Below are 20,023 nucleotides of genomic sequence, written 5' to 3'. Positions count from 1 at the left end.
ATTTCTCTCAATTTTAGAATGTATCGGCTTCCAACCATGATATCTCCTTGTTTCCCCCGCCTTTGGCAATTGATCCAAAAGAACTGTACTTGGTAAAAGAATCGTGGATGAAATTACAACTTCGGAGCCATTTGGTGGGGCCCAGTGTCAATTTTAGGGTAAATTGGATTTTATTTTTGGTGTGACTGAACCCCAGAGAGAGGCTGCCTACGTATCCTTTCGGAATCAAATCAGACGTAGTTCAGGCGTCAATCGATTGTTGGGTTTTTTTTTTAAGGAGGGTAGCCAAAGAAATGTAACCGGCTCAAAGGGCTTGTAGAGAGAATTGATAGTGTTTGGGTAGTGGGAATAAAACCTTAATCATCTCAAATGTGCCAAGACATCACCGAAGTAAACTCATACATAGTACCTTTTGACTACATCCGCATTCACCGCTATCTCAGGATCATTTTCTTCAATATCACCCAGATACAACGCTCCTCTTGGCAGTATCTTCCTGATGATGTACGAGCCTTTCCAATTAGGAGCAAATTTTCCTTTCGCTTCCTAGTGATGTGGAAGAATGCGCCTTAGTACCAGTTGACCCACTTCAAAATTCCTGGGTCGTACTTTCTTGTTGTAAGAACGGGCCACTCTTTGTTAGTACAACTGCCCGTGACAAATCACGACCATTCGTTTCTCATCAATCAAAGTCAACTGCTCCAATTGAGTCTTGACCCACTCGCTATCTTCAATTTCTGCTTCAACAATGGTTCGGAGCAAAGGAATTTCTATCTATGCTGGTATCACAGCCTCGGTCCTATAAACCAATAAGTAGGGGGTTGCCTCTACTGATGTGCGTACTGTAGTGCGATATCCCAGCAAAGCAAAGGGTAACTGTTCATGCCATTATCGGGAACTCTGGATCGTCTTCCTCAAAATCTTCTTGATGTTCTTGTTTGCTGCTTCAACAGCGCCATTGGCCTTGGGCCGATAAGGAGTGGAGTTGCTATGCGTTATTTTGAACTGTTCGCATACATCCCTCATCAAGTGACTATTCAGGTTTGCTGCATTATCTGTGATGATAGTTGCAGGAATACCGAAACGACAGATAAGATTTGAATGTACAAAATCCACCACAGCCTTCTTAGTGACCGATTTGAGAGTGACAGCTTCTACCCATTTTGTGAAGTAGGAGCGACCAATATGAATTTGTGCCCATTTGAAGCTTTTGGCTCAATCGGACCAATGACGTCCATACCCCAAGCGATAAAAGCCAAGGCGCCGACATAGGATGTAGTTCTGTAGGAGGTGCATGAATCAAATCACCGTGCACCTGACACTGATGACACTTTCGAACGAAACTGAAACAGTCCTTTTCCATGGTCATCCAGTAATAACCCGCTTGAAGGATTTTCTTTGCTAAAACATACCCATTCATGTGGGACCCGCATACTCCCGCGTGTACCTCATGCATGATTCATCCTGCCTCTTTGGCGTCAACACATCTTAACAAGTTGAGATTCGGGGTTCTTTTATACAATATTGTGCCGCTCAAAAAGAAACCACCCGCATGCTGCCTAATAGTCCTCTTTTGATCTCCAGTAGCATGTTCGGGGTATTCTTGTGTTTTCAAGAACCTCTTGATATCATAGTACCATGGCCGGGTACTTTATCCTACCTCGACTACATTACAGTAACCGTGTCTTTCCCTGATTTGGATTTCCAAGGGATCGACGTAGGCGTTGCCTGGGTAAGGTAACATTGAAGCTAAGGTAGCAAGTGCATCCGCTAGTTCGTTGTGACACCGCGGGATATACCTGAACTCTATTGATTTGAATCGCTTGCCAAGATCCTCCACGTGATGTCGGTAAGGAATGAGCTTGACATCTTGAGTTTCCCATTCACCTTGGGCTTGCCGGATAATCAGGTCAGAATCCCCCATAATCAATAAATCTTCAACATCCTGATCGATCGCCATATGCATGCCCATGATGCAGGCTTCATATTTAGCTGTATTGTTCATGCAAAAGAAGCGAAGCCTAGCTGTAGCAGGATAGTGCTGACCAGTGGGTGAGATCAAGATTGCCCCAATTCCTACACCTTTGGCGTTTACGACCCCATCAAAGAACATCTTCCAAACATGAGCGTTTTTCGAGACTACTTCTATGGTGTTTATTTCTTCATCTGGAAAATAAGTACTCAATGGTTGGTATTTCTCATCAACCGGGTTTTCGGCCAAATGATCCGCTAATGCCTGGGCTTTCATCATCGTGCGAGTGACATAGACTATGTCAAATTCAGTAACCAAGATTTGCCACTTGGCCAGTCTGCCAATAGGCATTGGTTTCTGGAATATGTACTTCAACGGATCCAACCTGGTTATGAGGTAAGTAGTATGAGTTTGGAGATAATGTCTCAATTTTTGAGCAACCCATGTCAAAGCACAACACGTTCTTTCCAACAAAGTGTATTTGGCCTCATAGCTGGTGAATTTCTTGCTCAAGTAATAGATCGCTTGCTCTTTCTTTCCGGTTATGTCGTGTTGCCCGAGGACACACCCGAAGGAATTTTCCAATACTGTCAGATAGAAGAACAGGGGTCTCTCTGGCTCTGGTGGGACCAAAACTGGATGATTTGAAAGGTATTCTTTGATCTTGTCAAAAGCTTATTGACACTCAGCCATCCATTTTATTTTTGCATCCTTCCTCAATAGCTTGAATATGGGCTCACACGTTCTAGTTAGCTGGGCAATGAATCGACTGATATAGTTTAACCTGCCCAATAGACTCATCACGTCTTTCTTCATTCTTAGAGGAGGTAAACCTCGGATAGACTTTATCTTTGTTGGATCTAACTCGATACCTCTCCTGCTTACTATGAAACCCAAAAGCTTGCCCGATGGGACTCCGAAGGCGCATTTAGCCGGATTCAGCTTCAGGTCATACTTTCTCAGCCTCTCGAAGAATTTCCTCAAGTCTTGGATATGATCGTCCTGAGTCCTGGACTTGACTATCACGTCGTCCACATACACCTCTATCTCTTGATGCATCATATCATGAAAAATGGCGGTCATGGCTCTCATGTAAGTTGCCACAGCATTCTTTAAACCAAATGGAATAACCCGATAACAGTAAGTACCCCAAGGTGTAGTGAAGGCGGTTTTCTCGGTGTCTTCTTCATCCATCAACACCTGATGATATCCAGCGTAACAATCTACGAAAGACTATATCTCATGTTTGGCACAATTATCAACAAGGATGTGGATGTTGGGCAATGGAAATTGTCTTTGGGACTCGCCCTATTCAAATCTCGATAATCCACACATACCCGAGTCTTCCCATCTTTTTTCGGCACTGGAACTACATTCTCCAACCATGTAGTGTACTGGACTACCCGGATTACTCCTGTTTTCAACTGCTTGGTGATTTCTTCTTTGATCTTATCACTGACATCAGTTTTGAACTTTCTCTGCTTTTGTTGAACTGGAGGACAATCAGGGTAAATTGGCAATTTATGCACCACTAGATCAATACCTAATCCTGGCATGTCATCGTATGACCAAGCAAACACATCTTTAAATTCAAATAGGAGTTGAATTATCGCGTCTCGCATTTTCTCGTCCGTGTAAATGCTTATTTTGGTCTCTCAGATTTCTTCAGGAGTTCCCAAATTAATTGGTTCGGTGTCATTCAGATTCGGCTTAGGTTTATTCTCAAAGTGTTCCAATTCTCGATTTATTTTCCTAAAAGCCTCTTCTTCGTCATATTCCAGTTCTTGGTTCATTATTTCACAATTAAACAGCTCATTGGGATCTGGGCGTGGAGTCCGCAAGCATGTCATATTATTTAAAGCCGCATTATTATAACTGAAAGGAAAAAATAAAGGAAAAATAGCAAAAATCAGAATAAAAGAAAAAAGGAGGAAATACTGATTTTATTCCTTGGAATTGGTAAGATAACAAGGTTTATAATTCAGGAATTCAAAACAGGAAACTAAAGAAAAACATTCGAGTTACATCCTGGGATAACTCGTGATGCAGGAAAGGTGGAAGGACAGGTCTACCCGAACTCCTGCTTAGTTGGGAACGGCGTGGCCTCCCAATTCCGAAGCTTGGCATTTGGCCCATATATAGCATCTCAGCGGTGCTTGTGCCTTCTCCCGGTTGAACCATGTGAGTTTCATAGAGCTTTCCCCTAATTGCCCCACATATCTCTTCGATCTCTTCGGCCGTAAAAACCTCGTCGACTTCTTCTTCAATGTATTTAGGTCCGATGAAAGTCTCGTATAAATGTGGCAATGGTCGAGGCATCTTCCAACCCTCATTTTTCCTCTTCTTTGCCCACTCTTCATCTTTTGGAGTGGGTTGAAAACCTATTCCAAAAAGTTTCTTAGTGGAAGGTAAGGTGATGGGTTCCGTTATTCCTTGCAGAGTTCGTCCAAGACCTTTCCCCCGTCTGAATCCATGTCAGATCATTTCTTTAGCCACTATGATTGAGGCGTTGGATAGGAAAGGTTGGGGGCAAGGTCTTCCTTCTTCATACTGCTCTGCCAGCACAACTTCGAAAGCCTGATAAACCGTGTGCTCACTCCCTTCCCCTGCTTCAAGATATGGGATGGATGGGTCCCGATAAATAGATTGCTCGTCTTCTCTGTGGACCACAACTTCCCGACCTTCATATTCAAACTTCACCATTTGATGGAGAGTGGAAGGTACAGCCCAGCATGAATCCACGGTCTTCCGAGGAGGAAGTTGTAAGACGTATCCATATCAAGCACCTGGAAAGTTATTTCGAACTCCACTGGTCTTATAGTCAGCACCAAGTCTATTTCCCCGAGGGTGTCCCTCTTGACGCCATCAAAAGCCCTAACGCAGACATTATTGGGGCGAATTCTTCCAGTCCTAATTTCCATTCTCTGCAGCGTGGAGAGCGGACAAATGTCAACACCTGAACCTCTATCCAACATTACCCGCTTGACGTAGTAGTCTTCGCACTTAACTATCAGATGTAAAGCTTTGTTGTGAGCCTCTCCCTCCGGAGGTAAGTCGTTCTTGCTAAAAGAAACTTGATTAACTGCGAAAAACCTTTCCGTCATTCGTTCCAGTTGTTCAACTGAAGTCTCAGTCGGTATATACGCTTCGTTCAGGGTTTTGAGCAAGATCTTCTGATGTTCGGCCAACCTCATCAGCAAAGATAACATAGACACTTGCTCAGGGCAGTTGCGTAACTAATCTACCACTTCGTAGTCAGGCATTCTCATCTTTTGGAAGAAAACTTCTGCTTCTTCAACGCTTACAGGCTTCTTGGGTGGGAAGCATTTCCGTGTGGCGTTGTTTAACTCTTGAGTGTCTAAATATCTTTCAATGAAAGTATTCTCCGGAAGTTCCCCCGTGACTTCTCTGCCTTTGTACGTAACCAATGTTCTTTGATAGTTCCATGGTACTGTGGACGGGTCTATCATTGGCTTCTGTGGTACGCGTCCGATAACCACTGGCTCATTCAGCCGAGGTGGTTTAATCATTCCCCGGACCACATAGGCCCCTTTCGATACGTATATTGGTTTTGACCTTTTGACTTCGAATCTCTGCGGCTTCTCTGATCGACCTCGTGGAATATAAAGAACTTCATTCTTCGCAGGCAACATCGTCATTGTCTTTGTCTCGACTTTCTCTTCGAGCTCAACCTTGACAGTACTAGTCTTCTTTTCCCCTTTCTCTAGCTTCGGGGCGGCTTTAGGCTTTTTCCCTACATCGACGATGGCAATTATAGCTTTTAGGGCAGGATCAAACTCCTTGTCCTCACAAATCATTCCAATCAATGGCCCGTTATTGTGAGCGGGCAACGGATTGTTGGTCACATTTGGGACCTCCTCGTCCCTCAGTACTATCTTTCCCTGCTCTATTAAGTTCTCAACCACCCTTCTCAAAGTCCAACAATCATTGGTATCATGCCATTCTGCTCCCGAATGATAAGCACCTGACACCGGCTTTGTAAGCAGGTGATGCTGGATTGTGCCTTGTCTGAGGGACTGGTTGCAAGAAACCCATCTGGACTAGCTTTGGGAATAAGGTAGAATATGGTTCACCAATGGGTGTGAAAGTCCGTCTTCTGGGTGGTTCCTGAGGGCGAAAGTTATTTTGAGGTGGTTGTGGATTATAGTGGTTCCTGTAAGGAGGCTGATTTCTGGGAGGTGGAGCTTGGCCTCGATTGGCTTGCTGTGGTGGATGGACATAGGGCTGGGTATTCATGACCATGTAGGGCTGAGGAGCATAGGTCACATTTTGGTGGGGGTAGTAATGTTGTGGGGTTCTTTCTGGAAAATGGGGCCTGGGATTACGATATTCCCTCGCTTCTGATGCTGCCATGGACGTTTCTTCCTTTTTCTTCCCTCTTGCCATTCATTTGGACCCGCTTTGGACGGCTTGGGAGGTTGCCCTTATGGCTTCCTGACTTAAGATCCTACCCGTTTTCAAACCATTCTCTACCATCTCCTCGATCTTGATCGCTTCCGCGAAAGGCTTTCCCATGGCTGATATCATGTTTTGGAAGTAGTCTGATTCTTGAGCCTGGAGGAAAGTAGTGACCATTTCTATCTCATCCATGGGAGGTTTTACCCTAGATGCTTGCTCGCGCCATTTGATAGCATATTCTCTGAAACTTTTCGATGGTTTCTTCTTCAAGATTGACAAAGAATTTATGTCCGGTGCGATGTCAATATTATACTGAAATTGTCTTACAAAATCTCTGGCGAGATCATCCCAAATATGCCATCGAGATATGTCTTGGTCTATATACCACTCTGAGGCTATTCCTACCAAGCTTTCTCTGAAGTATACCATCAACAATTCTTATTTGCCGCCGGCTCCACGCAATTGGTTGCAATACTTCTTGAGATGAGCAATGGGGTCGCCGTGCCCGTCATACTTTTCAAATTTTGGTGTTTTGAACCCTAACGGCAAATGTACATATGGAAACATACATAGATCAGTATAGGAAACACTCTTCTGCCCGCTTAAACTTTGCATGTTTTTCAAACTCTGCTCGAGGCTCCTCATTCTTTTTGCCATCTCATCTTGTTCAAAAGCTTTGGGGTTTTGGTCTTGCCAGGTGTAAACTCGTATTGAGGTTGTTAAGGATGAGTGCTAGTGGTAAACCGAGTTGGTTCCAGTGAGAAGGATGGTGCTTGAAATGTGAATGAGGACGAATCAAAATTCGGCCTGTATGTAGCGGGTTGTGCCACGATTGGGCAGGGCGGTGTAGTGAATGTGTTTGTAGCTACATATGTTGTTGACATCCGGGGATAAGAATTAGAGGGTGAGCCAGAATAGAGGGCTGAAATGGTCGGGTACCCGAATGGGGTAGTTGGATAGCTTATGGGGACGTTGGAAGTCCCACTTGTCTTGGAGAACAACTCGGGGAACCCAGGGATTACACTCGGTGGCTGTTTTTCGTTATTCTAGTCATCCAACATTTCCAACATGCGGAGCCGCAAGATTCTATTTTCCTCAGCAGTTGCTGACTTGGGAGTTGGGATGGCCGAGATTGAACTCTCCTCGGAGACAGGAATTGTCGGCAAAGGAATTTCTGAAGACATCTCTATACTTCCCTTTGATCTCGTGAAGTAAGTGTGAATACTCCCTCTCGACTTAGCGACGGGCAACTGAACACTTCCTTTCGACCTCGTGAAGTATGAATGTGAGGCCAGACCTCCACCAAACCAAACCACCTTTTCTAAAAACCCGGACTTAGCAGCAAGCAAACGGTTAGTTTGAAAGAAATAACAGACAGGTAATCTCACGTTGGGGCGTGATGCACCTATACAGTTAGGTGAATTTCTACATGTTTGCAATGATGACATGCGTCATTCCGGCTCCTCTTTAGGCTTCCCTTTATTTATCATACATTTGTTTTTCTTTTTTTTATTATTATCATCTTCATTATTTGTAGTTAAAATGTGACCGGATCTGATGAGGATTGCCTACGTATCACGATGTCGCGTGAATTAGATCATTATGTAGAAACAAACGAGTGTAGAAGAAGCACACATTTTTATTACTGAAACAACCTATTACAAACTAACATTTTTTTTGAAAAAGGGGAAAATAACAAGGCTTGAAATAAATGCAAACTCAACAACTTGATACACCCTGATGCGAAAAGATGGACAGAAGATGCTAAGATACAGACTCGACCTATAAATACATTAAGGTTTCAAGAATTGGCGCCCGCGGGGCATCGTTCGGCCTCGCCGCGGTCTTAGGTGTGAGGTCCCTTTCAAGTTGTTCCAGCTCATACATGGTCTGCTTAACATAAATCATCACTGCCAAGAGAACGGTAATGTTGGTCATGTTTTCACATCATAGACACCTTCTGATGATGGCATGTGCAATGGTCTTAATCTTATCCCTGGTTCGCCTATTTTCCATGAGTAGGTGCTCTATTTGATCATTACGGGCCGTCAAAAATCCGAGAATCTTGGAGATATTGATTTTGCCACTGCTGAATTTCTACTTCCATTTGGGCTAGTAGCTTGTGGCAACGTCTATTTTCAGCTTCAAAGGTTCGGGCTTGCTCAGCTGCTCTGTCCTCAAGAGTGACCACCTTTTTCTTCAAATTGGCAATGGTTTGCTCGTGATCCCTTTTCAACTGCTGCAGGTACTGGTTACGCTTTTCTGTTCTTTTTGCCCAGTGTGCTTCGAGTCCTGCTATGGTATTTTCAAGATTTTCTGACTCACTCCGGCACTCCCCAATTTCCATTCTTAAACCTTTTATCAATCGTTCATCCGACCGGCTCCTTTGTTGGTTATCAACGTCTATCCTCATCTGTTCGATCTGGGCCCTAAGCATCTCGTTTTCCTGGGTCAACCTGTTCTTTTCTCCCAGATCAGTAGCAACTTGCACGTTGTGCTCATATTTTAGACTTTCGACTTGTCGCTTCAATTTACTGATTTCGGCACGATAGCCTCTTTCTTTTGCTAACCAATCCCACTGCTTTTGTGATAACTCGGTAAAATTCAGGATGTGGGGTCTTTTAGCCGGCCTTTCGTGTTCAAGTTCTCTTCTGTACCATGCAAGGTAACCTGGCGCCATTTCACTTTTGGCCTGATCCTACACACAAGTATCCGCTTTCAAATATTGACATTCATTCCAGATCTGGCGGACTTTTGCTTCAGGAAATTGTCCGTCAGGGCTAATCTCAATTGTTTGAGTACTAAGATCTTCCTCGTGTGGCACTATCTGGCATCTCCCGAGTTGTCTTAAACTCGGCAGGGTGCATAAGGTTGAATGCTCTTAAGTCCCATCAGTAGAAAGTGAGTTCTAGCTGCTGGCATATACATGACCTCATCAACAGGCAACCTTCCCAGTGTCCACTGTATTTGGCTGGCAGTGAGAGTCTGAAAAAATGAAGTCCATGCCATAACTCCTTTGGGCAGACTGACCTCTTTGGTTCTCGTGTAAAACTCTTCTATGCAAGTTTTCTTCGAGGAACCATGGCTCAAAAGCTCGGAACGATGGCAGAGATGTTCAGTCATCCATATTTGTAGCAGTAAGTTACACCCTTCGAAGAAATTCCCCCTGGCTTTGCAGCCTGTGAGAGCTCGAAAGATATCAGATACCACCATAGGCGCGAGAGTACTTTCATTCTGAGTGAGCAAAGTACTGACGACCCCGGATATTTTCAGATCAATATTTCCGTCTTTCCTCGGAAATACCAGAAGGCCCAAAAATGTTATCATGAAAGCCACTCGTCAGTGCTCATCCCACTTCTGACGGGCTACCTTTGCTGCATAGTTTGTTAACCGGATTATTGAATCCTCCTACATGACCATATTTGTCGTATAGGAAGCATGGATTACAAAAACTGGCGGCCAAATCTGGGTTATGGACCGTCCTGGGTATCTTTAGTGAGTCTAGAAATCGATGCACCATGACAGCTCTTGGGGCAGCCAGGTATTTTTGCCTTAATGGAAGTTCAGCATTTCCGATGTACCCAGCTATTTCCTCCAGAGTCGGGGTGAGTTCAAAATCGGAGAAGTGGAAAACGTTGTGCGTTGGGTCCCAGTAGGTGACCAAAGCTCTTATGATATCTCCTCGAGGCTGGATTTCCAATAAACCCGTGAGACTCTTCAGATATTTCTTGACCTCATCTTGCCCTTCAACACCTAGATCATTCCACCATAGCCGTAACTTGACAGGGATTTTAATCATTATTGAAAAGTGCTCTTTTTGCATCGTGCTCATCCTGCACATTTATTAAGGTGACTTAAGCAAAAGTGATTTGACTCAAAAATGTTTTGACCATATTTTAGAAAGAAAGATCTGATTCTCGAACACGGCCTTTCAGCACTTCGGGTATGAAGATTTTAAGGCTGTGAGGGTCAACCGATCAAAACTCCAAAAAAATGATCGAAAGTGGTTGTTTATGCAAAGTCAGCCTTCCGTCGTCCCTTTCGGAAACATTTGGCCATTTTTGACAAAAACAGTCACTTGATTTATTTATGACTCTTTTGCTTGTTTGTTTTTTTAGTAATGACCCGACATGGGGAACACGACCTCACAGAGCCTCGGGGGCGAGGATCCTAAGGCCATTGGGCAAGTTGGCCAGAAAAAATAAAAATGACCAACAATGGCCGTTTGTGCAAAGTCAGCCTTCTGGCGTCCCTTTCGGGAACATTCGGCTATTCTTGACAAAACGGCATCACCCGACTCACTTATGACGAAATTAAAATTCTAACATTTTGGCTATTTTAGAAAAGGAGAGGTTGGACCCGATGAGGGTTGCCTACGTATCTCGCACCCTGTGAGAATCAAACCGGCGTAGTTCGGGCCGATCAGGAATAGGGAAATAAACTAAACCCCTTTTTTTAATACAATTTTTTTTAAAGAAAAGGAGAAAAAAAAATTCTGGATTTTTATTTATTTATTTTTTTTGAAAAGAGACGAAGACTAAGGAAATATTTTTCTTTGAATTTTAAACTTCTTTTCACTTTTTTTGAAATTTCGAAAATCTTTTAAGGAAGTACTTGGACTATTAGTCTGAATTTATGAAAGAGATACTACAAAAGAATAGGGAGTCTTGACCAGCCGAAAATCTTTCGAAAACCTCTTTCTTATTTCAGGGTATGACACTAACAGAATAGGGAGTCTTGACCAGCAAGCTCCTCCCCGGAGGTAAGAAGAGAAGGATTTCGGCACAGTTTATATACAGTCCAGATAATATCAAAGCAGTAAAAGACAACATTTAGCACGTTATGTCAAAACATGTAATAAAGATCAAATAATAAAGCCAAATATAACAATTATTCTAAGCTCGAATTCTTGAACCCTGAACCAGAGGTTCTGGGTAGTCTCCCCAGCAGAGTCGCCAGAGCTGTCATACCTCCTTTTTTGCGCGCCCGCCCCGAAGGGTAAAATGCGCGAGGGAGTTTTTCCAATTTAAGTGACAATATTCGAAAAATGGGATTATTTATTTATTTCAGAGTCGCCACTTGGGAAAGGTTTGGCTTTTGGTGTCCCAAGTCACCGGTTTATCTTGAATCCCAAATCGAGGAAATTTTCGACTTTCCAAATGAAGTCTGCGAACCAGAAATTCTAAGTAAGGAATTCTGTTGACCCGAGGGAAGGTGTTAGGCACCCCCGAATCCCGTGGTTCTAGCACGGTCGCTTAAATTGTTATAATGGCTAAATATCTGATTTTAATACATGTTATAACGTATGTTCTTTTATTAAGTTTAAACCGCTTTTATTATTATTATTTTTTATAGAATTGCAACGTCGTAAAAATGCATCTCGAACCACGTCACAATCAATGCACCCGTGGTTGTTAACACATTCCGACTCCGTTGAGATTTGAATTTGGGTCACATAAATGCGCACCCGAATTTAAGAATGTAATTTAATTAAGTCGCGCCTAAAGATTCTAACGCGTTATTATCTTTGGGGAGGGCAGTGAAATTCACTAAACAGTCCATCCCAAATTCTAAGTATTTTATTATGACCAGTTATTGAGGGCCCCGCAATTTGCATTTTTATTTGGCGAGGCTCGTCTCATATTTTGAAAGGATAAACCTACAGCGACTACATTTTTCTATTATGTTTGTCTCTAAAATGAAAGAAAGAAAATACACGCTAATTAAATTACATGCTTGGCCAACTCCGACCTCTTATTAATTATCGGATTAATTATTTATGAGGCGGGGAATTGTTTTATGCCTTATTCCATGAGCGAACATGCTTTTAACATAATAAAGGAAATTGCATACAAGATTAATGAAATGCTAAACTCACGCTAAACATTCTTCAAGTTGAATTAAACTAACTTATTTAAACTAGATTAATGGAATTAACTACTAGAGGATGCTACTAATGGGATTCGAACATTGTCCTATAAACTGCCTAACGAAATCTGATTTGATAGAGTCAGCTCAAATGACTTAAAACTATATTGCATTTTTTGCCAAATTAGAAACAACCTGTCTTACGTGTTTAAAATAAGAATAGAGATGAGATTTAACTATCGATATACTAAACACCTGTGCATTCCATGTCATACAGACAGCTAAATAACTAAGATCACAGTATTAAACAAACTAAGTTTCAGAATCGAACAGTATTAACAGGGGGTTCAAATTGTACTGTCAAAACAAAGAATGGCCCTGGGAACTAATTAATCGATCGAAACTCATTTCAATTGATTATATAGTTAAACACATACACTCATCAATGAATAGAGAAAAATTCGCCAAAATAAAAAGTCCGGGCAAGGTGGACAGAATAGTCGACACAAAAAATGAAAACAAATCAACTAACATTTAAACACATGAACAAACATTTAACAAAACAAACAACATGAACTGGCAAGGAAAAGAAAAAGAAAATAACTTAAAGAATTGAAAATCAGACGACCATGTCTCGGATTTTGAATCGAACCTCTTTTGGGGTTGAACGGACTTTAATCGAAGTGTTCTCAACTGAGAACACTTCGATTAAGGTCTATTAGACCCCAACCTTCTCGTTTAATTGGACAAAAACTTCAAATTCCGGATTTCTAGGGTTCTTGGGCTTGATTTGGGACTTGCGGTTTCCTGGTTAGATTTGGACCAAACCAAGCTTGGCTTGGTCACGAGGGAGGTCAGGGGGTACCTGGTATGGATATGGGGGGGTTTGGCAAGGTTGGGGTCCGGCTCGAATCTTCAAATGAAGATTCGAGACGGTGGGGAAAGATTCGAGACCTATGGTTTGTAGATCCGTGTTCAGGGGGTCGAGGTGTACTAGGGGTGTTAGTCTGGTGGTCACCGGCATCGTTGTCGCCGGGTTTACGGTGAGGGAAAGGGGGGGCGGTGCTAGGGTTCTTGAGGGTGTCTGGGAAGGGGACGATAATGGGGAGGGGGGTCTGGCTTAGGGGGTGTGGGGGTAAGGGTTTGGGCTTATATAGTTAGGGGGAAAATTAATCTAGGCCGTTAGATCATCAACAATCGATGGCCTGGATTAACCATCTTAAATGGAAACGACGCCGTATGGGTTAAGTGAGACCGGTGGGTCTCTGGGTGAGACGGGTCGGGTTAAAATGTGGGTATGGAGATGTGATCTTGGCCGCTGATCATTCTGAGATCAACGGCCCAGATCAAGCATGATCAAGATGACGTCGTTTGGACGTCCCTGAGGTCAACTGATCTGGACCGGGCAAAATAGATGCTTTGGGCCCGATTTGGGTCCAAATTGAAATGGCTCAATCCCAATTTTATCCAATTTCAACTTATTTCTTTTCTTTTTCCATTTATAATAAAAATCCGAATTTACAAAATTCTAAAAATATATTATAAAAAATACAAAAATCAAAATTATATCACAAGACACCAATTAAGTTTTAGTAATAATTAACACACAATATCATATATTAATTAAACAAAAATCAACCTTTAAACGATAAAATGACAAAATTAACAAAGATAAATATTTTTGTGATTTTTTATTCATTCAAAACTAAATATGATTTAATTAATTCCTAATAGTAGAACAAAATCCCAACTTTATGCGCGAGATACATTTTTTGTATTTTCAATTGATAAAACTAAACAATCACAGATAAAAACTACAAAAATGCCAAACAAATTCACAAAATTATACACAAAGACAATTTATTATTATTTTTTCGATTTCTTTTGGAGTAATTGTCGTGTAAACAAAAATCACGTGCTCACAATAGCATGAAAACAGCAGAATTTAATGAATATATGGAAGACTTAAATTAAAGAAACTGAACAATAATACGGAAATCAACATATGCCTCTACCCAATAACTGGTGTCACATTACTCACGAACTTCTAGAGTACTAAATACAACCATTTGAAAGAAAAATATAAATTGTTTGTCTCGAATACATGAGATAACAGACTGAAATAAAGATAGAGGAGACGTCGGGCCTGCAGACGCTTGCAAGGCTACCTCGGTGTCTCACTGGACTGAAAGCTGGCTCCCGCGCTACTGTTGTTGTCCAAGACCTGGATCTGTGCAAAAGAGCACATAGTGTAGTATTAGCACAACCGACCTCATTTGTTGGTAAGTGTCTGGCCTAACCCAGGCGAGGTAGTGATGATGCTAGGACCAGACTCCAGATAAACCTGTGCAATTATATACTATATGGCGGAAAAGTAAACAGGTAATAAGCAATCAAAGCTGGGAAAGGGGAAACATGCTCCGAAAGTAGCAAATAAAACAGAATATCAAAGAATAGTAAGGAAACTACAATTTAACTTCTAACACGGATAAAGAGAAATAAGGCAACTTTCACTTTCAGTTTCATCTTGTTGCAGGCGTGCAACCCGATCCCATTTCTCATATCTTGTGGTAGGCGTACCACCCGCTCCCATTTCGGTAAATCTTGTGGTAGGCGTACCACCCGCTCCCATTTCAGTATATCTTGTGGTAGGCGTACCACCCACTCCCGTTTACATTTCATCACACAATCACAAGAAATTCCGGCAAGGGAACATAAATAATATAATAAATTCCCGGCAAGGGAACACAACAATATTATAATTTTCCCGGCAAGGGAACAACAATGTTGAATTAGTCATCCCGGCAAGGGAGAATCAGCTATAACCAATCTCAACTTGTACTCAGTTCAATTATTGAAAATGCTTAGTCATCGAAGATCATTAAGTAAAGCACCTAAGTGTCATTTAGGAACACACCAACTTTCAATTTAAGACTCACGGTCATGCTTGACACCAACGTATAGATACTCATCACTATGTCTATACGTCGTACTCAACAAGAAGCAAGTAGCAAGTATGACTCAACTCCTAATCCCTCAAGCTAGGGTTAGAACAAACACTTACCTCGATGCCTTGATCACCACTCAAGTCTCAACTATAGCTTTACTCCTTGATTCCACCACCAATTCGCTCGAATCTAGTCACAAGTTACTTAATTACATCAATAAGTGCTAAATGAATCAACCTCAATGCATGAATATGAGAATCTAAAGTTTTACCCAAAAGTCAGAAATCGCCCCCGGGCCCACGTGGCCGAAACCCGAGGTCCGGAATGAAACCCGATTACCCATTCCCCCAAGAATCCAAATTTATAATTTGTTTTGAAATCGGACCTCAAATTGAGGTCCATATCCCCAATTTTAGAAAAACCTAGATTCTACCCAAAATACCCAATTTCCCCATCTTTGATTTGAAGTTGAAATCATGTTAAAAGATGTCAAGGAGTGAAGAAAATGAGTTAGAAATCACTTACCAACGTTTTTGGAGAAGAAATGTTGTTTGAAAAATCGCCTCTTATGTTTTTGGGGTTTTGAAAAGTGAAAAATAGCTGAAATTCCCGCTTATTTATACCCACATCAGACCCCCAGTGCGGACCGCATCAAATGGACTGCGGCCGCACAGCCTCCACCACGGACCGCATAAAGGCGACCGCAACCGCGCTGGCCCCTCCCTGAAGACCTGCAGTTGAGCTCCCTGTGCGGACCGCACAAAGACGACTGCGGCCACACAGCTTCCACCGCGGACCGCACAAAGGCGACCGCGGCTGCGCTGGCCCCTCCGCGGTCGCACGCGATTTCTCACGGACCGCACTAGAGGGTTCAGAGATTGTGGCTTCCTGAACCTGCAACACCTGACTTTCTAAGCCTAAGGCATCCCGGAACCTACTCGAAACTCACCTGAACCCTCGAAACTCCAACCCAAGTATACACACAACCTCAAAAACATCTTACGAACATATTCGTGTAATCAAATTACCAAAATAACATCACGAGCATCGAATTAAACCTCAAGATCACTGAAAATTCTCAAAACTCTTTTAAATATCAAATTTCTCAATTTAGGTCCGGATCGCGTCCAACGACGTCCGCTTTTAACCAAATTTCACAGGAATGACTCAAGTCATATATAAGACCTGCACCGGGTTCCAGAACTAAAATACGAGCCTGATACCATTGCTTTCTAATCAGTTTTCATTTCAAATTTCCTTAATCAATTTCTGAAACATAATTTCACTTAAAAATTTATTTTTCGGGCTTGGGACCTCGGAATTCAATTCCGGGCATACGCCCAAGTCCCATATTTTCCTGCGGACCCCCCGGGATCATTGAATTACGGATCCGGGTCCGTTTACCCAAAATATTGACCGAAGTCAAGATTATTCCTTTTAACATCAAAACTTAGCATTTTTTTCACAGAGGATTTCAAGGCCTCGGAGGCACAGAAATTAACTGAAAGCAAGCGATATCACCATACAAGGAAATTAAAGTTTATAAATTTACCAAAAAAATTAAATAATAAATACAAGGAAAAATGAGGCTTTTAAAAAATTGATTGTAAGTACAACTTTATCCAGCATAGAATGTATTTGTGAAAGATTAAAAAAATTAATTATAATTTTGTATTAAAATTTGAGCTTTTATAATAATATTAGCTTTTATGTGCATACATTGTGCGTGTATTATTTTATATTTGAATTAAATAAACTTGACACTTCTTGATAAGGAACTAAATTGCGTTCAAAGTTTTTTAAACATCCTCAAAATTCTATATATAAATAAATAAAAGAAACATTCTTAAAATAAACGTAGGTTAAAAAAAATTCAAGAAGGAATTAGATTGTCCCAATTCCTAAAATGTAACAATAACAAAAAAGGAAAATACATTTCCGAGAAGGAAACAGATTACTTTAAAAAATTACAGAGAAAGAACCTTTCAAGGAGCAATCATTTTGTCCTCTAGTCCCAAAAAGACACCTAAACTTAAAAAGAGAAAATGAAAGTAATATTGCCTTGAAAGAATTTATATTTTTTATATTGTATTAAAAGCACGAAGGTCCTTAGTAAATTGTCGTTCACCATTTTTACCAACTTTTAAAAATAGAGCTCCCACTAGATAAAATAATAATATAGTTATTTTTTTTATTTTTAAGTATATAAAATCTACTAAATTTTATTTACCAAATCCTTCCTTATTTGCACTACATACAAAATTCTAATATTTAGAACTTAAAAATCTATTCAGATTTCACCATTTCAATTAAACACAAAGGTATAATAAACACATAAAATTAGTCATTAACCTAAAAATCTTAACTTTTATGCAAATTACCTTACACATATAAAGAAATTGACGATGGAATAATCATTAAAAGATAATGAATACTTATGTAGGCATACTTATATAATTAAATAAAGACACATATATAAATATTATAGCTATATGTGTATATAGGAGTACTGAAATAAAAATACGCTCATATACAAATTAAAAATAGGGAAATATTGCATATATATAAGAAAATATCATATTACTTTAGGGCAGAGTGTGTTACTTTATTGAGTAATTAAATTATTAAAAATTAGTTAGTATATATATATATACTAACTAACTTTGTTAGACAATTTATTTGAGTTATATATAATTATAAAATAAAAGTTAAACAAAACTTTTTGAACATAATAAATGTTGTTTCCATTAGCTAGCTCAATAAATAAAGATATCATATACCACAAAAGTTTTCAGATGTCTTATTTGTGATTAAAAAAAGGACTTATATCAGAATTTGAAAATTAAAAAATCTTTTGGTCTTCTAGAAATTGTGATGACCCTTTTAAAAGTCCATTCTGTGTTTTCAGACCTTAAAAATCTCCTTTTATCTCACCTCGACTTGCGTGCGCGGTCTGAGCGTATATCTGGAACGCTTTTATGTGAAAATTTGATAAAAATGCTAATTTTGCCTTTAAAATTGAATTTAAGTTGGCTTTGGTCAATATTTTGGGTAAACAGACCCGGACCCGTGATTTGACGGTCTCAGTGGGTCTGTAGAAAAATATGGGACTTGGGCGTATGCCCAGAATTGAATTCCGAGAAATGAATTTTTTAAGAAAATTGTTTAACTGAAATTATAAGAGTTTTTGGAAATTTAAATGTTTGAATTTGATGGTATCGGACTCGTATTTTGGTTCCAGAGCCCGGTACAAGTCTAATATGGTATTTAAGTTGTGCCTGTAAAATTTGGTTAAAAACGGACTTCATATGACGTGAATCGGACCCTCGGTTGTGAAAATTTGAACTTAAGAGGTCTTGAGATTTTTCTAAGATTTCGTGCTAAATTCTTTGTTAAAGATGTTATTTTGATGATTTGATCGCACGAATAAGTCCGTAAGATATTTTTAATAAAATATAAAAAGAAACATATTAATTAGAAATGTAATTTGATGCAATATTGCAGGCATATATTTTAAATTGATATATAATGTGCAATTTTCTAGAATAAAAATTGTGTTCCCTTCTAATCAAACAAACAACAATCATCTTGCAATATTAAAGTTTAGTAAGACAAAATAAAAAGGAAAGGTACATTAATTTGAAACTTAAGGCAAATTCACGGCATAAATTGTTTACTAAGAATCAAATTGAATGATTCATGCCCTACTTGAAATTAAATAAACTTGATACTTCCCAACAAGAAATTGAACTGTGCTAGAACGAAAAATACTCCTAAAATTTCTAACATAAGTAAAAAATGGAGTTCTAGTTTCTCGAACTTGATAATTGTCAAAGATGATTATTACAATTTCAATTTCAAGTAGTCTTAAAGTAATTATATGTATGTTACACGAACAAAATTTTAGAATTATAGTTATCTACGAAGTGTGATCTTTTAGTTTTTACTAAAATAAATAATTCGTAGCCAATAATCTCACGATTCAACTACAAAACTCGTAGCAAATTAAAAATGCTATTTTGTGACAAAATATTTTTGTGACTAAATTGTATGTTCAATAGCGACAATTAAATAATTGTCACTAATTATTTGCAGTATCAGCGATAAAAATTAAGGTCACAAATAAATATAAAATTTTGTGGCTAAAGTTTACCTTGTTTAGCTACAAATTCTAATTCGCCACTATTGTAATAACATATTTTTTGTGACGAAACTTATTTATATCCAAAATTTAATTACTTTTAAGACAAATAATGCTTCGTCATTAATTGGGTACATCATTAGTGACAAAATAATATGTCACTGATAATTTTAAATTTGTGGCTAATATTATTTAATAATTGGCGCCAACTCAATTTTTGGTCGGAAACTTTAGTGGACAAAATTTTGCTACAAAATATTGTGTTTCGTCACTAAAAGTATGTGGCTTATGTATTTAAAGACGAAATGTAATTTTTGTTACGAAAAGTAAACTATTAGTGACGAATTAGTGACGAATTTTATGTCGTAGCTAATAATTTCATAGCTAAATATCAGTTTTGTTGTAGTGTATAAAATACATATAAAAATTATATATGACATATTGATGGAATATTTACATTACAAATTATCACAATATAATATACTTGAAATATATTAAAGGTATATTATGAGTAAAAATAAAATTGTACAGTAAAAACTTTAAAACTTAAAAGAAAAAAATACTAAAATTTCCATTGTGCAACCTCGTTAAAGAGGAGATTATTTTTTAGATATTCTTTTTTCAGAATCTTTGATATATTTGGTAAGTGTTATTTATGGAAGAGAAGAAGAAAAT

The 20,023-nt window shown here is 39.6% G+C and overlaps 1 protein-coding gene across 1 annotated transcript; it reads right to left on the bottom strand.

Moving 5' to 3' along the window:
* Positions 1 to 5,208: 5,208 nt before the first annotated feature.
* Positions 5,209 to 9,071, bottom strand: LOC138876217 (golgin IMH1-like). Its single transcript, XM_070155122.1, has 3 exons — positions 8,434 to 9,071; positions 5,586 to 5,899; positions 5,209 to 5,384 (listed from the first exon to the last, which is right to left on the bottom strand). Exons 1-3 carry the CDS (start codon positions 9,069 to 9,071, stop codon positions 5,209 to 5,211), a joined length of 1,128 nt encoding a protein of 375 aa, XP_070011223.1.
* Between the last annotated feature and the right edge of the window lie 10,952 nt (positions 9,072 to 20,023).

This window comes from Nicotiana sylvestris, chromosome 8 (genome assembly GCF_000393655.2).
Source record: "Nicotiana sylvestris chromosome 8, ASM39365v2, whole genome shotgun sequence".
Lineage (NCBI taxonomy): Eukaryota > Viridiplantae > Streptophyta > Magnoliopsida > Solanales > Solanaceae > Nicotiana > Nicotiana sylvestris.
This window is presented reverse-complemented; position numbering and strand designations above follow the sequence as displayed.